At 40.8% G+C, this 17,572-nt stretch overlaps 1 protein-coding gene across 1 annotated transcript in view; it reads right to left on the reverse strand.

Moving 5' to 3' along the window:
* Positions 1 to 301: 301 nt before the first annotated feature.
* The window catches only part of LOC130628665 (uncharacterized), a 117,582-nt gene continuing 100,311 nt past the window's right edge, over positions 302 to 17,572 (reverse strand). Inside the window, exon 3 of the mRNA XM_057441650.1 lies at positions 302 to 1,656. Within this exon, the coding sequence (XP_057297633.1) occupies positions 1,292 to 1,656 (365 nt within the window). The 3' untranslated portion in view covers positions 302 to 1,291. The remainder of the gene's footprint in view (positions 1,657 to 17,572) is intronic.

Below are 17,572 nucleotides of genomic sequence, written 5' to 3' on the forward strand. Positions count from 1 at the left end.
TTGGGTTGCTTGTATCAAAAGGCGGTGCGGAAAACTTTGATACTCTTGTCACAAAATACATGTTTGAGTACCTGAAGAAAAATAAATCAGTGGGAGTGTCCCCCAACAATATCGACCCTCTTTTAACCCCCCCCCCCCCCCCCCAGCTGCCATCATCAGTCAGTTCCGCAGTATATGGTGACCCTTCCCAGAGAAAAGCAAAAATCAACGAACGCACCTATTTCAACTTTCAGTGACATTATAACATATTACCTTACAAGTTGTATTTTTGTTGTTACTTTTTCAAAATATTTAACAAAGATAATTCTGATTTTTTAACCACCCGCCATTGTTATCATTGATTTGATAAAGGCTAAAATTCAGCATCGTAGTTTTGAGCAACTAGCACATCATTTGGATTAACTACCTCTTGTCTAATTTCACAAAAGTTATGTAGTAGAAAAAAACAGGAATGAATTACAACAGAAAGTCCTTAAGATTTATGTCCATTTCTCTCCTTAAACAGCCAAACCGAGCTTTTAATCGCCCAAATGCGCACTCGACAGCTATTCTTGCTGAGGATAAACGTTGACCAAAAAAAAACGTTCGCTAGAGTTCTTCCCCCTTTCGAAAATTTCATCATTAAAAATAGTAGTAAAGGATATGCTGGGTCTCCTAACATGAAAACTGGTACTGCAGACTCCCCTTCGACAATGGTTCTTTCGCATTTTTGGATAGTTCCATCTCTAAACAATTCATTTAAGGTAGAATTTACAATCTACATTATTATACCCGTATACGTCTGTCTGTCTGTCACGTAAAATGGTAGCTTAGCTGCTCAAGTAGCGAGACGCACGCAATGCGGTAAAAAAGGACGGGCGAACCCGTGGATTTTTCCACGGGCAACAGACTAGTTTGATGTAAAATTACCCTTTCTGCTGGCATAATATGTTGGCCTTTTTGATTTTCATGTACGTACCGTTAACAGCACCGATACATTAGGCGAAACAAAGATAGGAAAAGGCCGATCCTAGGACAATCATGTCAAATAAGCGTGCATATCCGTTAAATCAACGTAAAAAAGGCCCATACCACCCCTTAGCGATTAATATTCCGTACCATTCCACGTCAAATTATAGATCATCCACGTTAAATCAACGATAAAAGAGTCCATAAAATCCATGAGCACTTTACCACTTTACGTTAAATTATGGATCATCCACGTCAAATCAACGATATCTGTCCAAAACCCCCTCCCACCCCCTCCCCGTCCCATGGGTCCCTCCCCACCCTCCCCTGCCGTGTCTCCAAATTATAGTGATATGTGTCTATAATGTCCTCTTGCCAGTGTGGTAATACCATCTTCCAAAATTATGCGTTTATCATCATCGGCATTGAGCGCCAGTTTATTTGTTTTTATTGTGTGAACATCGTGCTTAATAGATCGAAATGTCATTTGGGTTCTGTAAATGTTCTCACCCTCAAACAGGCATCTCTTATAATCAGCGAAACCTATGGTCTCCCTTACCACACATTTCTTCACCCCCTTACACCTCTTATCCTCCTTACCACATAGTTGTTTGTATGCATAGGTCTTAGCTCTTAGGGCTACAAACTCAGCCATCACCTTACCACCTAACTCGTCCTTCATCAGCCCAATGATCTTTTTATTCAAACCTAATGGTAGAGGTCTACCATCTTCCTTATCATACCCCGATGTGTCAAATCTCGCAGACACATTATCGGCGATATCTCTGTAAAAGTCGTTGGTTTTGATGTGGTATACGAATGAATCAGTATCCATGTAACACAGCTTCACGTCATCACCATATTTCGGTTTCATGTAATCATAGTGAAACTCGTACATAATCATCTTGGACATGTCGAGAATTGCCAGTCCCATGTATATCGGCTTATTCATTTTGATCTTGATCTTGGACATCTCTATACCCATCAGTGCTTCCGAGAACCATGTGCTACCCTTGAAGTTTGGTTTCATCACCAGCTTCTCATACTGTTCCTTCTTCGTAGCCAAGCGTATATCCTTGTGTTTACGCTGATTCTCCATTGTCTTACCAAAGAACGAATTGTTCATAAGCTTGAAAAAGTCCTTCTCAAAGTCATTAGTTGATTTAGTACGCAAATCAGTGTTAAAATCTATGTACGACTTCAACCACGCACTCTGATTAAATCTCAAGACTCTATGAACCTTATCAAGAACAAGACCATGCTTCAACGCCTGATCAAGCGCACGGATATGGATGATGTAGTTTGTCTTGTCCGAAAGACATGGTGTCAGCTTCTCGACCCCATTGATAACCTTCCTCTCGGGCATGAAAGGAAGGTCGTTATGAGAATCATTAAGTTCCCGTGGGTAACTAACATCAACCTCAAGGAAGTACCCCCTATCACCATCTTCATCGGCTAATTTTGAAATAAGTTCGGATGTGAAATCGGAAACCATTATCTTCCCCGTCCTAGGAGAGTTTACCACACGATTAAAAGTGTTGGTTACAGGATCGTGAACAACTTTTCTAGGAGTATATGGATTTTCCTCTTTCACCTCTTCCTCCTCTTTCACCTCTTCCTCTCCACTGTCCTTTTTATAAAAACCCATGATCTTATCCTTCATGGTTTTGAAAGCTTTTGTTGTTTTATCCTTAATAGCCTTAGGTACATGATTTATCAACCAGTCTCTCCATTCAATCAACTTGCTTTTCACAATAGGTCTGGTTTTAATCATTTCTTGCTCTTCAAACAAATCCATGTCGTGTTGGCTAGTACCGGATCTCGAGGGTGCCGGTACGGGTTCGGGCAATTTACTAACGTCATTAACCCACTCAAACCCTCCGGTGGGCATCTTCTGTATCATGGCCCATCCATACAGATTGTTAGCATCAAGATACTGCAGATAGGTTGTATCTTCCGAAGTATTATACATATCGCCCATATATGGATTGTTGGCCTTGGCGTAGCGGTGGACAGCCTGACACAATCCACCCCTAATACCGCTTTCAATGAACGTGACCATCTCAATATCAGACAATAGATCTAGACTAACCCCGGTCTTTTTCAGACATGCTTGCCAAGTTAATCCAGGAGTTGTGTAAAAATGCGCTGGATCTAGTTTGTAGTATCTCAAACACGTCTCTCTGAATGTCTCAAACACACCGGCGAGCAATAGAACATCTGTATTGAGATAGATGTCATGATATTCACCTAGATCCTTAATATCAAAGGCTTTCCAAACCTTCTGAGCATGCTCATAGTCAGCATCACTGATGTGACTCATGTTAAGCTCGCTATAAAAGTCATCCTTTGACGGGAGCTCAGTTTTATTAAACCTATCGAATGAGTTAACATACTCATATGGGTATACACCTTTTCTCAACAGCAACCTGAACTGCTCATCGTTTCCCGTGTGCATATTACGGAACTTTTCAAGTAAACTCTGCTTATCAAGATTTTTATTGCAACCGACATCACATTCACCACATTTTCCGTGAGCAATATAGTTTTCATCAATATATTCAAACGAGCAGCCAGAGTTACACTCATCACATCTCATGTTGTTAACACCCGCGAGATTCGCACTAAGATTGTTCAAGCCGCTTGACATAAATCTAAACGAATCTATGAATCTTAGCTTTATCTTTTTGTCCTTAGTTTCACCATTTTTGTTAATATATTCACCAACCTTAACATCGGTCGAGAAAGAGATATATTTCTCCTTATTCTCTGCGATTACACCCATACCATCCTCTCCGTACTTCCTTGCAAGCTCCTTAATGAATAAATGCGCATCATATCCGCTCAGATTGTGGAATACAACCGGAATATAATTAGGAACCTTGTAACGCAGATTACATTCCTGATGGGCGGATCCGCGAAACTTACCAGTGAAATGACAGTGATCCCTAACCTTGATGTCATCATCACCATCAAATTCCTTCATACAAATGTGGCAAACCTCGGATCTATTGAAACCGTCACGCTCCTCATCCGTCAGTGGATCCATTTCCTTCTGAGGAAACATGTTATATAACCTTTCAGCCTCGGAAACCACATGATCCACAAAGCGAGGAACACAGTCCTCATCACGGTAAAGATTAAGAGGGTTGGGAACTTCACCATGAGCATATTTACTATAACAACAGAATCCGGTTGGGACATGTTTACCAACTTTCTCGGTTGATGATCCGCCTTTTCTCTCATCCTCGGGCAATTCTTGTGTAAAAGCTTCGAAATCGGCATAAATGATGAATGGAACCTTGAGCTGAAACTTACCATCAGTGAAGGTTAAGGTGCTACCCTCTTTAGGGAGTTGAACCTTAGCAGCATCATTATCCTTGCAATACTCAAAGTGCTCATCCCTTTTCTGTTCGCTTGGAAAACCGGAGAGACAATTCAAGCAATAATGCTCTTTATGTTCATGCTTTGAGTTGGCCTTGCTCAGGACACCGCTCAGGTTCTTAACAGCGATATAATGCCTCTTATCCCCTTCACACAGTAAAAACAAAACAACCGTCTCATCCCGGTCAAGATGCTTCGACTTTCGACACATATAGACACCCTCTATGTCATCTTTTGTCAAAACATGCACAGCGATATCAGGGTTCCTTCTCTCAAACAAATCTATCTTGTTTAGTGCCATTGGGAAAGATAGACCATCCCAATTGCACTTGTCTTCAAACTTCTTAAGGTTTGATATTCGTTCAGGATGATTATCAATCTTATCATGATATAAGGCAGCTAAAACGGCCCATTTGAAGCATTCATCATCTTCATTTTTGGGATTGATCACGGAGAACTTACCACTGAAATTCTTGGGTAGCGGCAAGTAAGATCTACCTCTAGTTAATTTTAGTTTGTGAAAGTCTACATGCATATGTAGGATCCTTTCGATTGTGAATCCGCTGGCGGGTAGAGCAGGGTTCTCAATCTGCTCAATTATTTTATTACACATCCGATCGAAAACATCAGAAATGTCATCGTGGGCGTGCAGTATCTCCATATAGCTATTGAAAGCTTTATCGACATGTACACACGGGGCATCGGTCGAGCTGGCGTCCTCCTTTACCCATTTCACCCACAGGGTCGACTGAGTCTTCAGCGACTTCTTCTGCCCGAGCACGTCACTCATCAACCTCTTGACGACATGCTCGACCTTTTTTAGAAAAAACTTGACATTCTTCCCACCATCCGAGTTTATCTTGAAACGTTTGTATGAACGGTCAAACGCTTCCTCAATAGGTGTATATGGATTTTCCTCTTTCACCTCTTCCTCCTCTTTCACCTCTTCCTCTCCACTGTCCTTTTTATACAAACCCATGATCTTATCCTTCATGGTTTTGAAAGCTTTTGTTGTTTTATCCCTAATAGCCTTAGGTACATGATTTATCAACCAGTCTCTCCATTCAATCAACTTGCTTTTCACCTGGGGTCTAGTTTTAGCCATTTCTTCCTGCTCAAACATATCCATGTCCGTACCGGATCTCAAGGGTCTCGGTGCCGGTCTCGGTGCTGGTACGGGTATAGATCCACCAGATCCTAGAAACGCCTCTAGAGATTTGTATCCCGGGTCTGGTACTGGTCTAGGCATCGGTATTGGTCTGGCAGGTCTCGAGGGTCTCGGCGCTGGTACTGGTCTGGCGGGTCCCGGTCTAACCGGTGCTGACACTGTAGTGGGTGTCAATAATTCAACAACCGTATTTCTCGAAGTCATGCTTGTGTATGATATACGATTACAAAATCTTTAACCCTTTTTTTATAAATCTTGTCGGAGTGTCATGAGTGTCCTCGTTTGTGGGGCAACCACCATGCTAAATTGTAGTAAAAACACGCTTTGTGATACATACATCGATACACCATGGGTACCCACCCACCAGCACCTCGAGGGTCCACATTTGTTACCCGTATGAGTAACAAAAAATGTCCAATCACTTGGATCTCTTGTCGTTATAACGTTTTTGAGATTTTAGATATGCCTCCCTGTTGTTCGACCTCCACCTTGAACAGTATCCGTACCGTTCCTTCTTAGTATCCAGATCGATGGTGTAGGATGGGTCGAGATCATTCTTCTCAATCACCTCAACCAATTTGGATTTTTTCATCCCCGCAATATACTTAATTCCACGGGCTTTAGCAACCTCTCTCAACTCTCTCAGTTTCATCAATTTGTAATCTGGTGTGGTATTCATGTCTGACATATTAATATTAATAATAATATAAATATAAATATAAAAACTTTAAGCACTTTTATCGTACCACATCATAACAAAAAGGAGATAAATAAAGGTGTGCATAAATAAAACATGTCAAACTCTAAACTTCAAGAGACTTACTATCAACCTCAAAATTTATGGAAAGGACAAAAGGCTGTTCAGAATTTAAGAGGATTCGGTTTCAAGCCAAAGGAGATTAAGAAGTGGCTATCAAAACAAGCATTTTGGCAAGTATATTTACCCGCTCCAAAACATGTTGAAAGACCACATTATGAAGTTACCACCCCTAATGATTTACATCAATTCGATTTATTGTACATGTCCGGTGACATACTGTATGGTAATAAATATAAGTACATTTTGTCGGGAATCGATGCTGCTTCCAGATACAAAGTAGCCCGACCTTTGAGGAGTAAGAAAGCCAAAGAGGTTGCCGCTATGATTGAGGACATCTACAAGGCAGGACCATTAACTTATCCGAAAACTTTCCAATGTGATAACGGTTTAGAATTCAAAGCAGATGTGACAAAGCTGTTGGAGAAGCATAAGGTTGAAATTAAAAGGGCGACTACAAAATATAAGCATACGCACACAGCTTTTGTTGAGGCGTTGAACAAGATACTTGCGGAAAATTTATTCAAAATACAAGATGCTCAAGAACTGAATGATTCGGAAAAGGTATCATCTACATGGGTTAAGCATCTGTATAAACTGATTGATAGGCTAAACGATACAAAGACGCAGATGATTGGTATGAAACCAAAAGATGCTATTATAATGAAAGAGGTGCCTTTGGTTAATCAAGAGAATTATCCACCTGAAGTAGAATTACCTAAAGATGGCCTGTATAGATATCTACTACAACCTGGTGAAGAGCATGATGATGGGCGGAGACGGGCAACCGATAGAATATGGTCGAAAAACACATATAGATTGCGTGAGGTAATAGCGCAACCTGGTAACCGTGTAATGTACTATGTTCAAGACGGACCCAGACGGGCTTTTGTAAAAGAGGAATTGATGTTAATACCTGAAGATACAGAATTACCTCCTGATTATGTGCAAGGTTGGTGAAAAAGGGGGGACGAAGTCATGACAATGACAAACAGTATCTTTACCTGTTTCTGGTAAAGATGATTGTGCCGGAGATCGCGTGGGGCGGTCGGCAGATAGGGCCGCTATGGCTCAGTCTTGGGGGACGATCGTGCCACATAATGTCACAAACCGCCTTACTTTCAAATATTAATTTTTCAAATAGCACACGAAATATGCGAGCGGCGTACATGCACACATCACTAACTTTGTTCCTGATTTACTGTCTTTCTGAGGCTTTGAACCTCGGCCATTAGACTTTTTTCAAACTGGTTGCGCGTTTCGCTCTCCATCTTTCTGTCGGTTTTCGTCATCTTGTCCAGAGCTTCGTAGTATATACCACACAGGGTTTGAAATTCAATGTGACTAATGTCATCATTATTCAGCGCCCGTGAGAAGGAGTTTTCAAACACAGCGATAGCAGATGTCGCAACATCATATAATTTCATGACTTTGTCAAGTTTGCTCTGATATTTTTTAATCAAAGCCGCGATAATGCCGGTGGAAATAGAGCCAGATAGGGCCACACCACCCAATCCGACAGAAACGGGGATTCCAATAAGGGTAGCGCCCGTTACTATTGAACCAATACCAGAGGCAATGGTTAGGGTGCCCGCGCCGGCATTTAAAAGCACTAATCGGTGTAATGCCTTGTTGTATTTCTCATACTTTGTGTTGAATTTGTTTTTTAATTTTATCAACTCCTCAAGTTGAGAGTTCACGGTATTTGTGTTAAACTTGTACCGCTCACTCGAATACTCAGGAGCGGTGGGTAGCTTCGGATAAATCTCTGCCATTGGTTACTACAAAGAAAAAAAACTTTACTCTAAATAACATATATCTAGTTTATCCAGATCCTCGAGAGTTCTGTGATATGTATCACACAAACTTTCAAAATCGGCTCTACAGATGTACAGGCTGTTTGGTAGCGTTTTATCGAACACATCGATGGCATTTTGTACAACGCGATATGAGGCTCTGACTTTGTTAAGTTTCTCCCGATATATCTTAACATATTCGGTGGTAACCGCACAGGAAGCAGAGCTTAATAGACACATACCCGAATTCCGAATGTAATTTCCACGGGTGGGTGACCCACCGAGCCCTAGCGAATTTCTAATAATGGTCGCTGCGGTCGCTATCGAGCTGGTAACAGCCACGGTTTCGGATATACCCTCCATAAGCGCCAATATGATCAGAGATACGCCGTATTTGTCTATCCTGTCATAGAACTTATCTCGTAATTTAAGCAGCTCCTCAAGTTGGGAATTGGATATATCTGTTTTAAACATTTCTCTAGGACTAGAATGCTCGGCCATTTCTATTATCTTAAGAAAAAACTATCCTCTAAATAAAATAATGGCGGACATTGATATTGATCCGTTTGGGGACCATGGTCAAACCGACGAGGGTGCCGATGAAACCACGCCCCTGGTACCGAAGGAACGCACACGGGTACAGATACACACACCTGATGAAAAGGAGACATCATTCGGTGGAGGCTCCTCTCAACGCGCTAGAGTTACTAGTGAGCGGGTTAAATCACTCTATGAGGTGCTATTAACTAAATATCCAAACGAGAACCCGGGCGTGATACATACCGATCTGTTTGAGATTCGTGGCGGTGAATTATACTACAAGGGTGATGACAGACCGCTGACACATGGTGGATCTCTAAGGTCTACCGGTACCATTGCAGATCTATTGGGCAAGAAAAGGCTGCGCAGTTTGGGGTTTGATATACCGAAAGGTAGTATTACTCCCCGACAGGCCGCTAGGCTAAACAAAATAGAAGAGAGACTACCGTCACCGGATAAAATAGAGAATGCGACCGATATAGAATTAGAAACTATGTCTGGAGATGTGGTAAACAGTGCGGAGGACCTGGTCTAGCTGGTCGATGATGGTACACTGAGAGCCGAATATCCCGCGGGTGATATTCGTGGATTGGATAGTTCCGTACAAAAAATTCGGGGGAGTCTTCAGGATGAAGTTGCAAAAAAGGTTCAGCTCGAACACAACATCGAGAAGGAACAAATGAAGTTGAAGGAGTTGGAAGGTCCGTCGTACACGGATGAACAGAGGGAGCAGGTGGCCAAGAGGTTGGAAAAGCTAAACGATTTGTTGGAGGCTAACCAGGATGGTATCAATATCCTCAAGGGTAAACTTAACAGTCAAATAAAAAGCATCAAGGAGATAATCGCCAAGGTACTTAGCAAAGATACAACATTGGGTGAAAAGATACGAACTCTATTCCGTGAGCAGGGTATCACCATCGTCAGTGTACTAACGGCATTTGGTATGGTTATCGGCCTTCTAGTAGAAGCTTTGACACCAGGGGGTGGGGGTCATCCACCAGTAATACAAAAAATCATGAAAAAACAGAAGGTGGTGCGAGGGAATGGATAAAGAACAAGCTGAGCGCACTAGGATCTCTCCTGGGTAGATTAGCCAGTGCCGCAGCCGCATCACTACCGGGTATAATTGGATCCATCGTATCGTGGATCCTAAATAGAGCAAAGGAAGCCGTCGGTTGGTTGAGTCAAAACCTGTGGGCTTTGATAGTTGGAATCGGAGGTCTGATATACACCTACATGGTTACAAAGCGTTAGTGGAATCTGGAATATATGTTACATGACACATGTAACATAATACCTGCGGTATCGTACTATTTTTCAAAATACCACACGGCGCCCCCGACACCAATCATGCTTAGTGCGATAAATGCCAATTCCCGTTCATGTTGGTCATTGCTGGGTGTATAAAAGTCGCTCAATACAGGTTCGCGTGGCATATCCGTGAGAGTTGATCCTCCAAACACTTTTCTATATTCGCGCATGGCATCATCCAGCTCTGTGAATTTACCCTCAGCCTTCTTCTCAAGTCTGAGCTGCTTATTGATAAAGTCCACCCTCTCTTGTCTTTTACGTTGCCATATAACCTGAGCCTTCTGCAGCTGTTCTATAGCTAGATCATGCCGCTTCCGTTCCTTATCTATCCTATCCTTGGATAAACTTGAAAAGAGGTAGCTTGATCCGGTGAAAGCCAAAGCGTTCGCGAAGGCACCTCCCAACATCATTTCAATTGAAGCCATGTTTCATATACTACTACAGTATATTTTAGTGGCGTTATTTTAATACGATAGCTTCAGAGTCTATGATATCCGTATCCACCTCCGTGTATTCCACCTTGGGTAAAATACTCTCAACTTTCTTACGTCGATATAAAACCCAGACCAACCATTCCAGTATTCGCAACATTATATATTTATAGTTTCAGGTATAATTTTTTGCTTAACTAGATATTCTCTTGACATCTCACTTGCGGCGACTATGGCTACAAGCTTTCCGGTATCTTCCAGGTCAAACTTCTGAATTGAGGGTGGTGTCATTTTTAATACCTTTTTCCCGAGCATTGAATAGCCTACGGCGAAAACGCATACGACCGATGCTTTATAAATATCGTTGACTATACTTTTCTTATCCATGTCTTATATATACTTCAAGATTATAGTATCGCGATATTATCCCTTTATTCCATTTCAAGCTTACTTATTCTCATAGTTTTTTTATTACCTGAGTTACTTGGTGGGGTACCCTTCACCTTAATATTTTTGTCCTTATTTTTATAGACCACCAACGCTCCAATTAGTAGCATAACTATCACACCACCACTCATTATTGTGTAGTTCACTCCACCGTGTTTAGGACCATCTGTCACAGAATCCTCAATGACAATATCCTTAGGATCCTCCAACTGTGTCTGGGGTGCCGACTGTGTCTGAGGTGCCGGCTGGGTTTGTGTCTGGGGTGCCGACTGTGCCTCCGTCTGAGCCATAAGCAATCTTTTATATTCTTCCCTATTTTTACGATTGTATTCAGCAAGCCTCTTACCAGCCTCAACCTTTTTAGGGTTCTTCGTTGTCACCTGAACTGGAGTATCCGACATCTTTAGTATCCGTATCGATATTGTTTAAATTTTTTCCCGCGATATAATGCCTACCTGTTATTAAACCTACACTGATTGGTGATAGTAGTGATCCGAACTTATAATATAGATCACATGTGAACCTTTGGAGTGCCGAGTTTAGGAATGGATCATTCTCCAGGTCATCACTCAGAGCTTTTTTATTTTTTATACCCAGGGCTGTACAGGCACCCAGGGAGTACATGTGGATTATTGACTCCCCTAGAGACTTTACCATTTGACCGGACAGTTTAGCCTCGTATATGGTGAAAAGTTTATCCACCTCATCATTCTTGAGCTTCTGGATCTCCGCCTCCGTATACATCTTCCCAAGATATAACTTACTATTTCCGGTCAGCACGCACTCGAGCAATTTCTGTCTCTTCCCATCATCCTGGTCCTCGATAAAAATTAGGTTGTCAATTGCGGTTTCAGCCATTTTCAATAGCGATAGGTATTTTTTAATACAAAAAGACAGAAACTAACCAATACCAGCAATAGCACTACAGCTATCACCAGTAATATGAAATTTATATATTCTATCATTATAGGATAGTACTGTAGTTTCCCTATAGATTTGTTACAAGGGTCTTGTAACAAAAAACTTCCAATCTAGCAAATCACGTGGGTTCTTGGATGTTCCATCCTCATGACTAAATGTGTATATTTACCATCTTTTAGCCTTTCCTTAACCTTCTGGATCTCCGATGATTCAATAACATCATTCTCCTCGTGGATAGTTGCGAGATCATGTCTGTCCTTCGGATACCACACATATAACATTTTTGCCTGCCTTCGTAAGTTCTTCGGTATCGCGGTGTATGATTGTGTGAGTAGCCACATGGTGTGGTTTCGATGTCGACCGCTGATGGCCAGCTCCAGCAGTGGTTGCCTCTTTTTGTCCAGTTTCTCATCCGCGATGATATCGTCGATCAGGAATAATGTTTTATATCATGCGAATAAATCCGTCATCTTTTGGATCCATTCATACAACAAGCCCATGGGCTCAATTAGAATCACATATCTATCCCTCCAGAACCATTTTCGACACATATATGTCTTGTTCCATCTTAATGTTGGACATATAATCACAATGAAATCGAAGTGATCAAAGTATTCACTCTCTAGTAGCGTTACTACGCGTTTGGATGTTCCGCAGCCGGTTGGACCGACGAATAGTGCCGTGTGGGGATCTTTCATGTAGTCCATCTTAATATAGTACATCCATAATTTCACCGTTTTGAATATTTAATTGAGCATCCATGATTAGATATATGTAAGCGTTTAAGGATCCCGCTGCCTCGGCCGTCTTTTCAACTTGCAGTGTGATGCCCTCGCTCGCATTTTCAATCCGTCGGCCGGTCCCGTGCAGTGAGTTTTCATCTATGGTTCTGAAATCCAGTCATAGAGCATATTTCGTGGTTAGGTAGTCGGAGACTTTCACATCATGTAATTGCAAATGTTTTTGTATTTCACCGGCATTGCCATCCCTTTGCTTGCCCTCCGCAAAATACTTGCAAATTTCACCATAATGCTCAAACGGTTGCATTCCCTGAGCGAAAAGTTGGTTAGGCTTACCCTCAACTATGGCGGATACCTTTTTGATCTTAGGATTGTAGAGCCTACCTGTATCTCGTTTGTAAGCTTTCTCTTCCTCAAACAGAACCAATATACCCTTCAGGGACTTGCATGGTGTATTGAATGACCAATTCCACGTTGTGTCTGACTTATCCACCCTAATTTGTCTATGTCTCAAGAATCTGTCGTAAAGTACGGCCATGTTTTCGTATTCATTTGAAATGAATCTGGCAAGTGTCGGTTGTGTCACAATCTCATATTCCAAAGATATGTTGGAGATTTTGTATTTAGCATCCGGCGCCGGTGCCGAGGCTGAACCGGAAGGTTTTGTCGGTGTTGATAATACGACCCTGTCGTAATTGTTTAATGTTATCTCATAACACAGCCTATTCCCTAATCCAGCTTGATAATATGGGATAGTGCTATCCAACATTTCAAAATCCAGAGGTATGGTGAACTTGTTTTTGTATGCATCATAGATTGCTTTGTCCGCGACCTCCGATGTATCTTTATCCGCGGCTCCAACTCTCAGTTTCATGCAATTTTCCGTGCACCCATCATCGAATATGATACCCTGTCTGATGGAGTTTCCCTTCTCATGCTTTGTCAGCCATAAATCTCTGTAGCACCCGAAAAGATCAAAGTCATCAATGCTTAGAATCTCGGTACCCTCGAACTTGATAGCTAGCTTTTTAACAATTGCCCTCCCTATGTTAGAGACCAATGTTCTCTTCGTGTCAGCTTTTGACTCGAGATCAATGTCGAAACTTATTTTCGAAGTACCAGGAACAATGACATCATCGTTACCTAAATTAGGGAACCTAATCAGGAGTAACTGGTTCTGATCAATCTCACTTGGGTTGTGAGTGACAATTACTTTTTGGTGCGTTCCTTTTACGCCATGTGCGATTCTAAGTGAACGCTCTGGGTTTAACTTTTTCCCGTATTCCATGCTATTCCATATTACTTTTATTTTATTTTACTTTAATTCGGTTAATGCTACGGTATCATCTGTCCGCCGTATCTCTTATGTGTAGGGTAACCGTTGTCTTCATACCACCCCATATAACTCTCAAGGTGAGTGATTGAAGTAAGCCTTTCTTTAGTTTCTTATATTGCGGATTTTTCGGTTCAATATATGTAAAATCACCACCATACTCGGATATATGATATGTCATCAGGTTGTTGCTATATTCACCATCTTTAAGATTTAATGAATTATCCAATTCATTAAGATTAAAATGTAGTTCCGTTATACCCTCTAGATTGAATATTTTACCCAACTTAGAGTTTCTAGCTAGTGGTGTTGATTTTACATCACCTCTCACGATTGAATTCAACTCCCTCCCCGTGTATTGCTGACCCTGTGGTAACCTAACCGTGGTAACTCCATCAGCCAAGGGTATATCTATTGGAGCTGTAGCTACATATGTGACATTATCCGAAAACGTCTCCACGATCGCAACCTCCTTTGTACCATGTGAGTTGTCTATCGGTTGATACAAATAGATTTTCTTCTCGCTATTTACGTCCTTTATTGTGATATACATTATTATATTAGAGATTGTGAATATATTTAAATCAAAGAATGGATGACATTTTCAGATATAACCCGAATGCGACATATAAACCAAATGGAGGTCTGGATCTTCAAATATTGAGCGCTAGGGATCTGTATAAACAGGCTATTATTGTGTCCGAAAGTGGTTCTTTCCCCGCTTCCTTTCCTAATATTTTTACCAATTATGAACTTAGTCAGAACGCGCAACGTATGAGAATTTGGAATGAGCAACCTTTTAGATTATGGCAAACCCAGCTAAATTTCGCCACTTGGTGCGCTTCAAGTGCCTGTGGGGTAAGTTCGGAACACCTGAAGGATGGTAGATCTATGGTCAGGTCAATATATCGTTTTCATGTGTATTATCACATTAGACGAATCATTAAGCGCCTACAGACACCTCTACCCTTTGAGGATAGTTTTAATCAATATGATAATCCTTATTCAAATGAGGAATTTCTAAAAATCTGTGGCGAGTATGATGTTGATTCCAACCCCATTAAATACAGAGGTCAGTACTTTTTTTTAAACGTTATCAGGATACTCTAAACTACGCTTCAAGTAAGGTTGATTATTCCGTCGGGCGAGGTATTTATATGATACCCAGTGACATGAATCTCAGAATTAAGACCGGTGTGGTGGGTTACAACAACAAGATTTTGATATCTGGTGAGGATCTTACCATTGGTATTAATCGAAAGGTTAATGTTACTGAATCACATAAGATAACTAAAAAAGAAGCCGGTAACACCCGATCATCCTGATATCCATCCTGATCATCCTGATAAACACATTACCGTACACCACGTGGATACTACAGATAAACACATTACGGGTACTACCGGTGTTAGTGATACTAGCGCTACCGGTGGTAGTACACATGAAGATGAGAAGATCGCTCTTATTTTATCTTTGACAGCAGCATTTGGTATATGGTATGCTTTCCGATAGAATCTATAAAGTGGTATAAAGAGATATAATCGCGAATATAAACACAATGGCTTTTCCAACAGTTGAAGAATTTGAACATAACATAGAACAAGTTACTCCAATCATAAAGTGGAGAGAGCTGCCTAAAAACGATATTTACCTTGTTAAATATGTGAAAGAGATGGAAATATCAAGACCTGGTGCTCTTTCTGAAAAATCTATGTATGCGGAGGTTCAAGATAGAATAGGAAATAAATATAAGACATGGTTGCCCGCAAGACTTTGTGATGAATTGAAGGATTATGGTTGGAAGGGTGATGCCTTTGTCAGATCAAATGGTCTCAAACAATCTCAAAAGAATAATCAAAATCGATTCTTCAGTTATGACATTATGTGGCGCTAAACCATAGAAATCATCTTTACCTGTTTCTGGTAAAGATAGACACATATCACTATAATTTGGAGACACGGCAGGGAGGGTGGGGAGGGACCCGGGGGACACGGCGGGGGTTGGGGGTTTTGGACGAATATCGTTGATTTAACGGGGATGATCTATAAATTGACGTAAAGTGGTAAAGTGCTAACGGATTTTATGGACTCTTCTATCGTTGATTTAACGTGGATGATCTATAATTTGACGTGGAATGGTACGGAATATTAATCGCTAAGGGGTGGTATGGGCCTTTTTTACGTTGATTTAACGGATATGCCCGCTTATTTGACATGATTGCACTAGGATCCGCCTTTTCCTATCTCTGAAACCAAATCTATAAGTTTTTGGCATACTATTCAACTTCTTCTGTAGTTTTAGAAAACACTACGAAAATTAGCCTAAGTATTTCTGAAATCACAGCTTATAATAAAATTATGCAATGCTTTTAGACCAATAACTAGTTTTAAATACACAGAATTTTCCCATTGGAAAATTCTACTTACGCAAGTGTCGACGTGGCCGACGTCTAAAGAAATATACACACAACTTATGGGACACACACAACTTATGGGACACACACAACTTATGGGACACACACAACTTATGGGACACACACAACTTATGGGACACACACAACTTATGGGACAGAGAAATATGTTTGACAAAAAAAAGTATTTCTAATATGATGGTAATAAAAACATTATGTATAATATAAATTTACATACGTTTAATAAAAATTGGCCCATAACACTCACACCGGTATGATTTAAATCGATGTATGTATGTATGTATGTATGTATGTATGTATGTATGTATGTATGTATGTATGTATGTATGTATGTATGTATGTATGTATGTATGTATGTATGTATGTATGTATGTATGTATGTATGTATGTATGTATGTATGTATGTATGTATGTATGTATGTATGTATGTATGTATGTATGTATGTATGTATGTATGTATGTATGTATGTTTGTACATTTGGTAGATTACTGGGACCGTTTCTCACTTACAAGCTGCTTTTCTGGGACCGAAAAGTTTTCTGGGACCACTACCGGTCCCAGAAAAAAAAGTTGTTGTTTTTGATAGTTTTATGGTTCCGCGACTTCAAAAAAACAAATCTAAGCGAGGTCCCAAAAAACTCAAATCGGAACATTTTTCACCTTTACTATTTTGTTCGTTTTACACGAGATTTCTGGGACCAAAATTTTTTTTTCTAAACTTTTTACTTTCCGTTTGTTTTGAAGTTAACTTCCATCGTATTTATGTTTCTGATTAAAAAACACCGCAGGTTACCATTGGACAAGTTGTTCCAGTCTCAATGCTCTACAACGTCCCAAGTCATTTTCACTAGCGCTGTCGACTTAGAACGCTTTTAACTACGTGCACAGTCCTATAAAGGCTGTAATATGGCCTTTTGCAGTCTAATAAAGGCCTCACACGTAAATCACGTGGCTCCATCTGCCTGCGCAGGTTACCATTGGACTATTCTTTCCAGTCTCAATGCGCTACAACGTTCCAAGTGGTTCTCCTTAGCGCTGTGGCCTTAGAACGCTCTTAACTATGTGCACAGTCCTATAAAGGCTGTAATATGGCCTTTTGCAGTCTAATAAAGGCCTTACACGTAAGTCACGTGGTTCCATCTGCCTGTGCAGGTTACCATTGGACTATTCCTTCCAGTCTCAATGCGCTACAACGTCCCAAGTGGTTCTCCTTAGCGCTGTGGCCTTAGAACAATCTTAACTACGTGCACAGTCCATTAAAAGCTGTAATATGGCCTTTTGAAGTTTAATAAAGGCTTCACAAA

Source organism: Hydractinia symbiolongicarpus, chromosome 15 (assembly GCF_029227915.1).
Source record: "Hydractinia symbiolongicarpus strain clone_291-10 chromosome 15, HSymV2.1, whole genome shotgun sequence".
In the NCBI taxonomy this organism is placed as follows: Eukaryota; Metazoa; Cnidaria; class Hydrozoa; order Anthoathecata; family Hydractiniidae; genus Hydractinia; species Hydractinia symbiolongicarpus.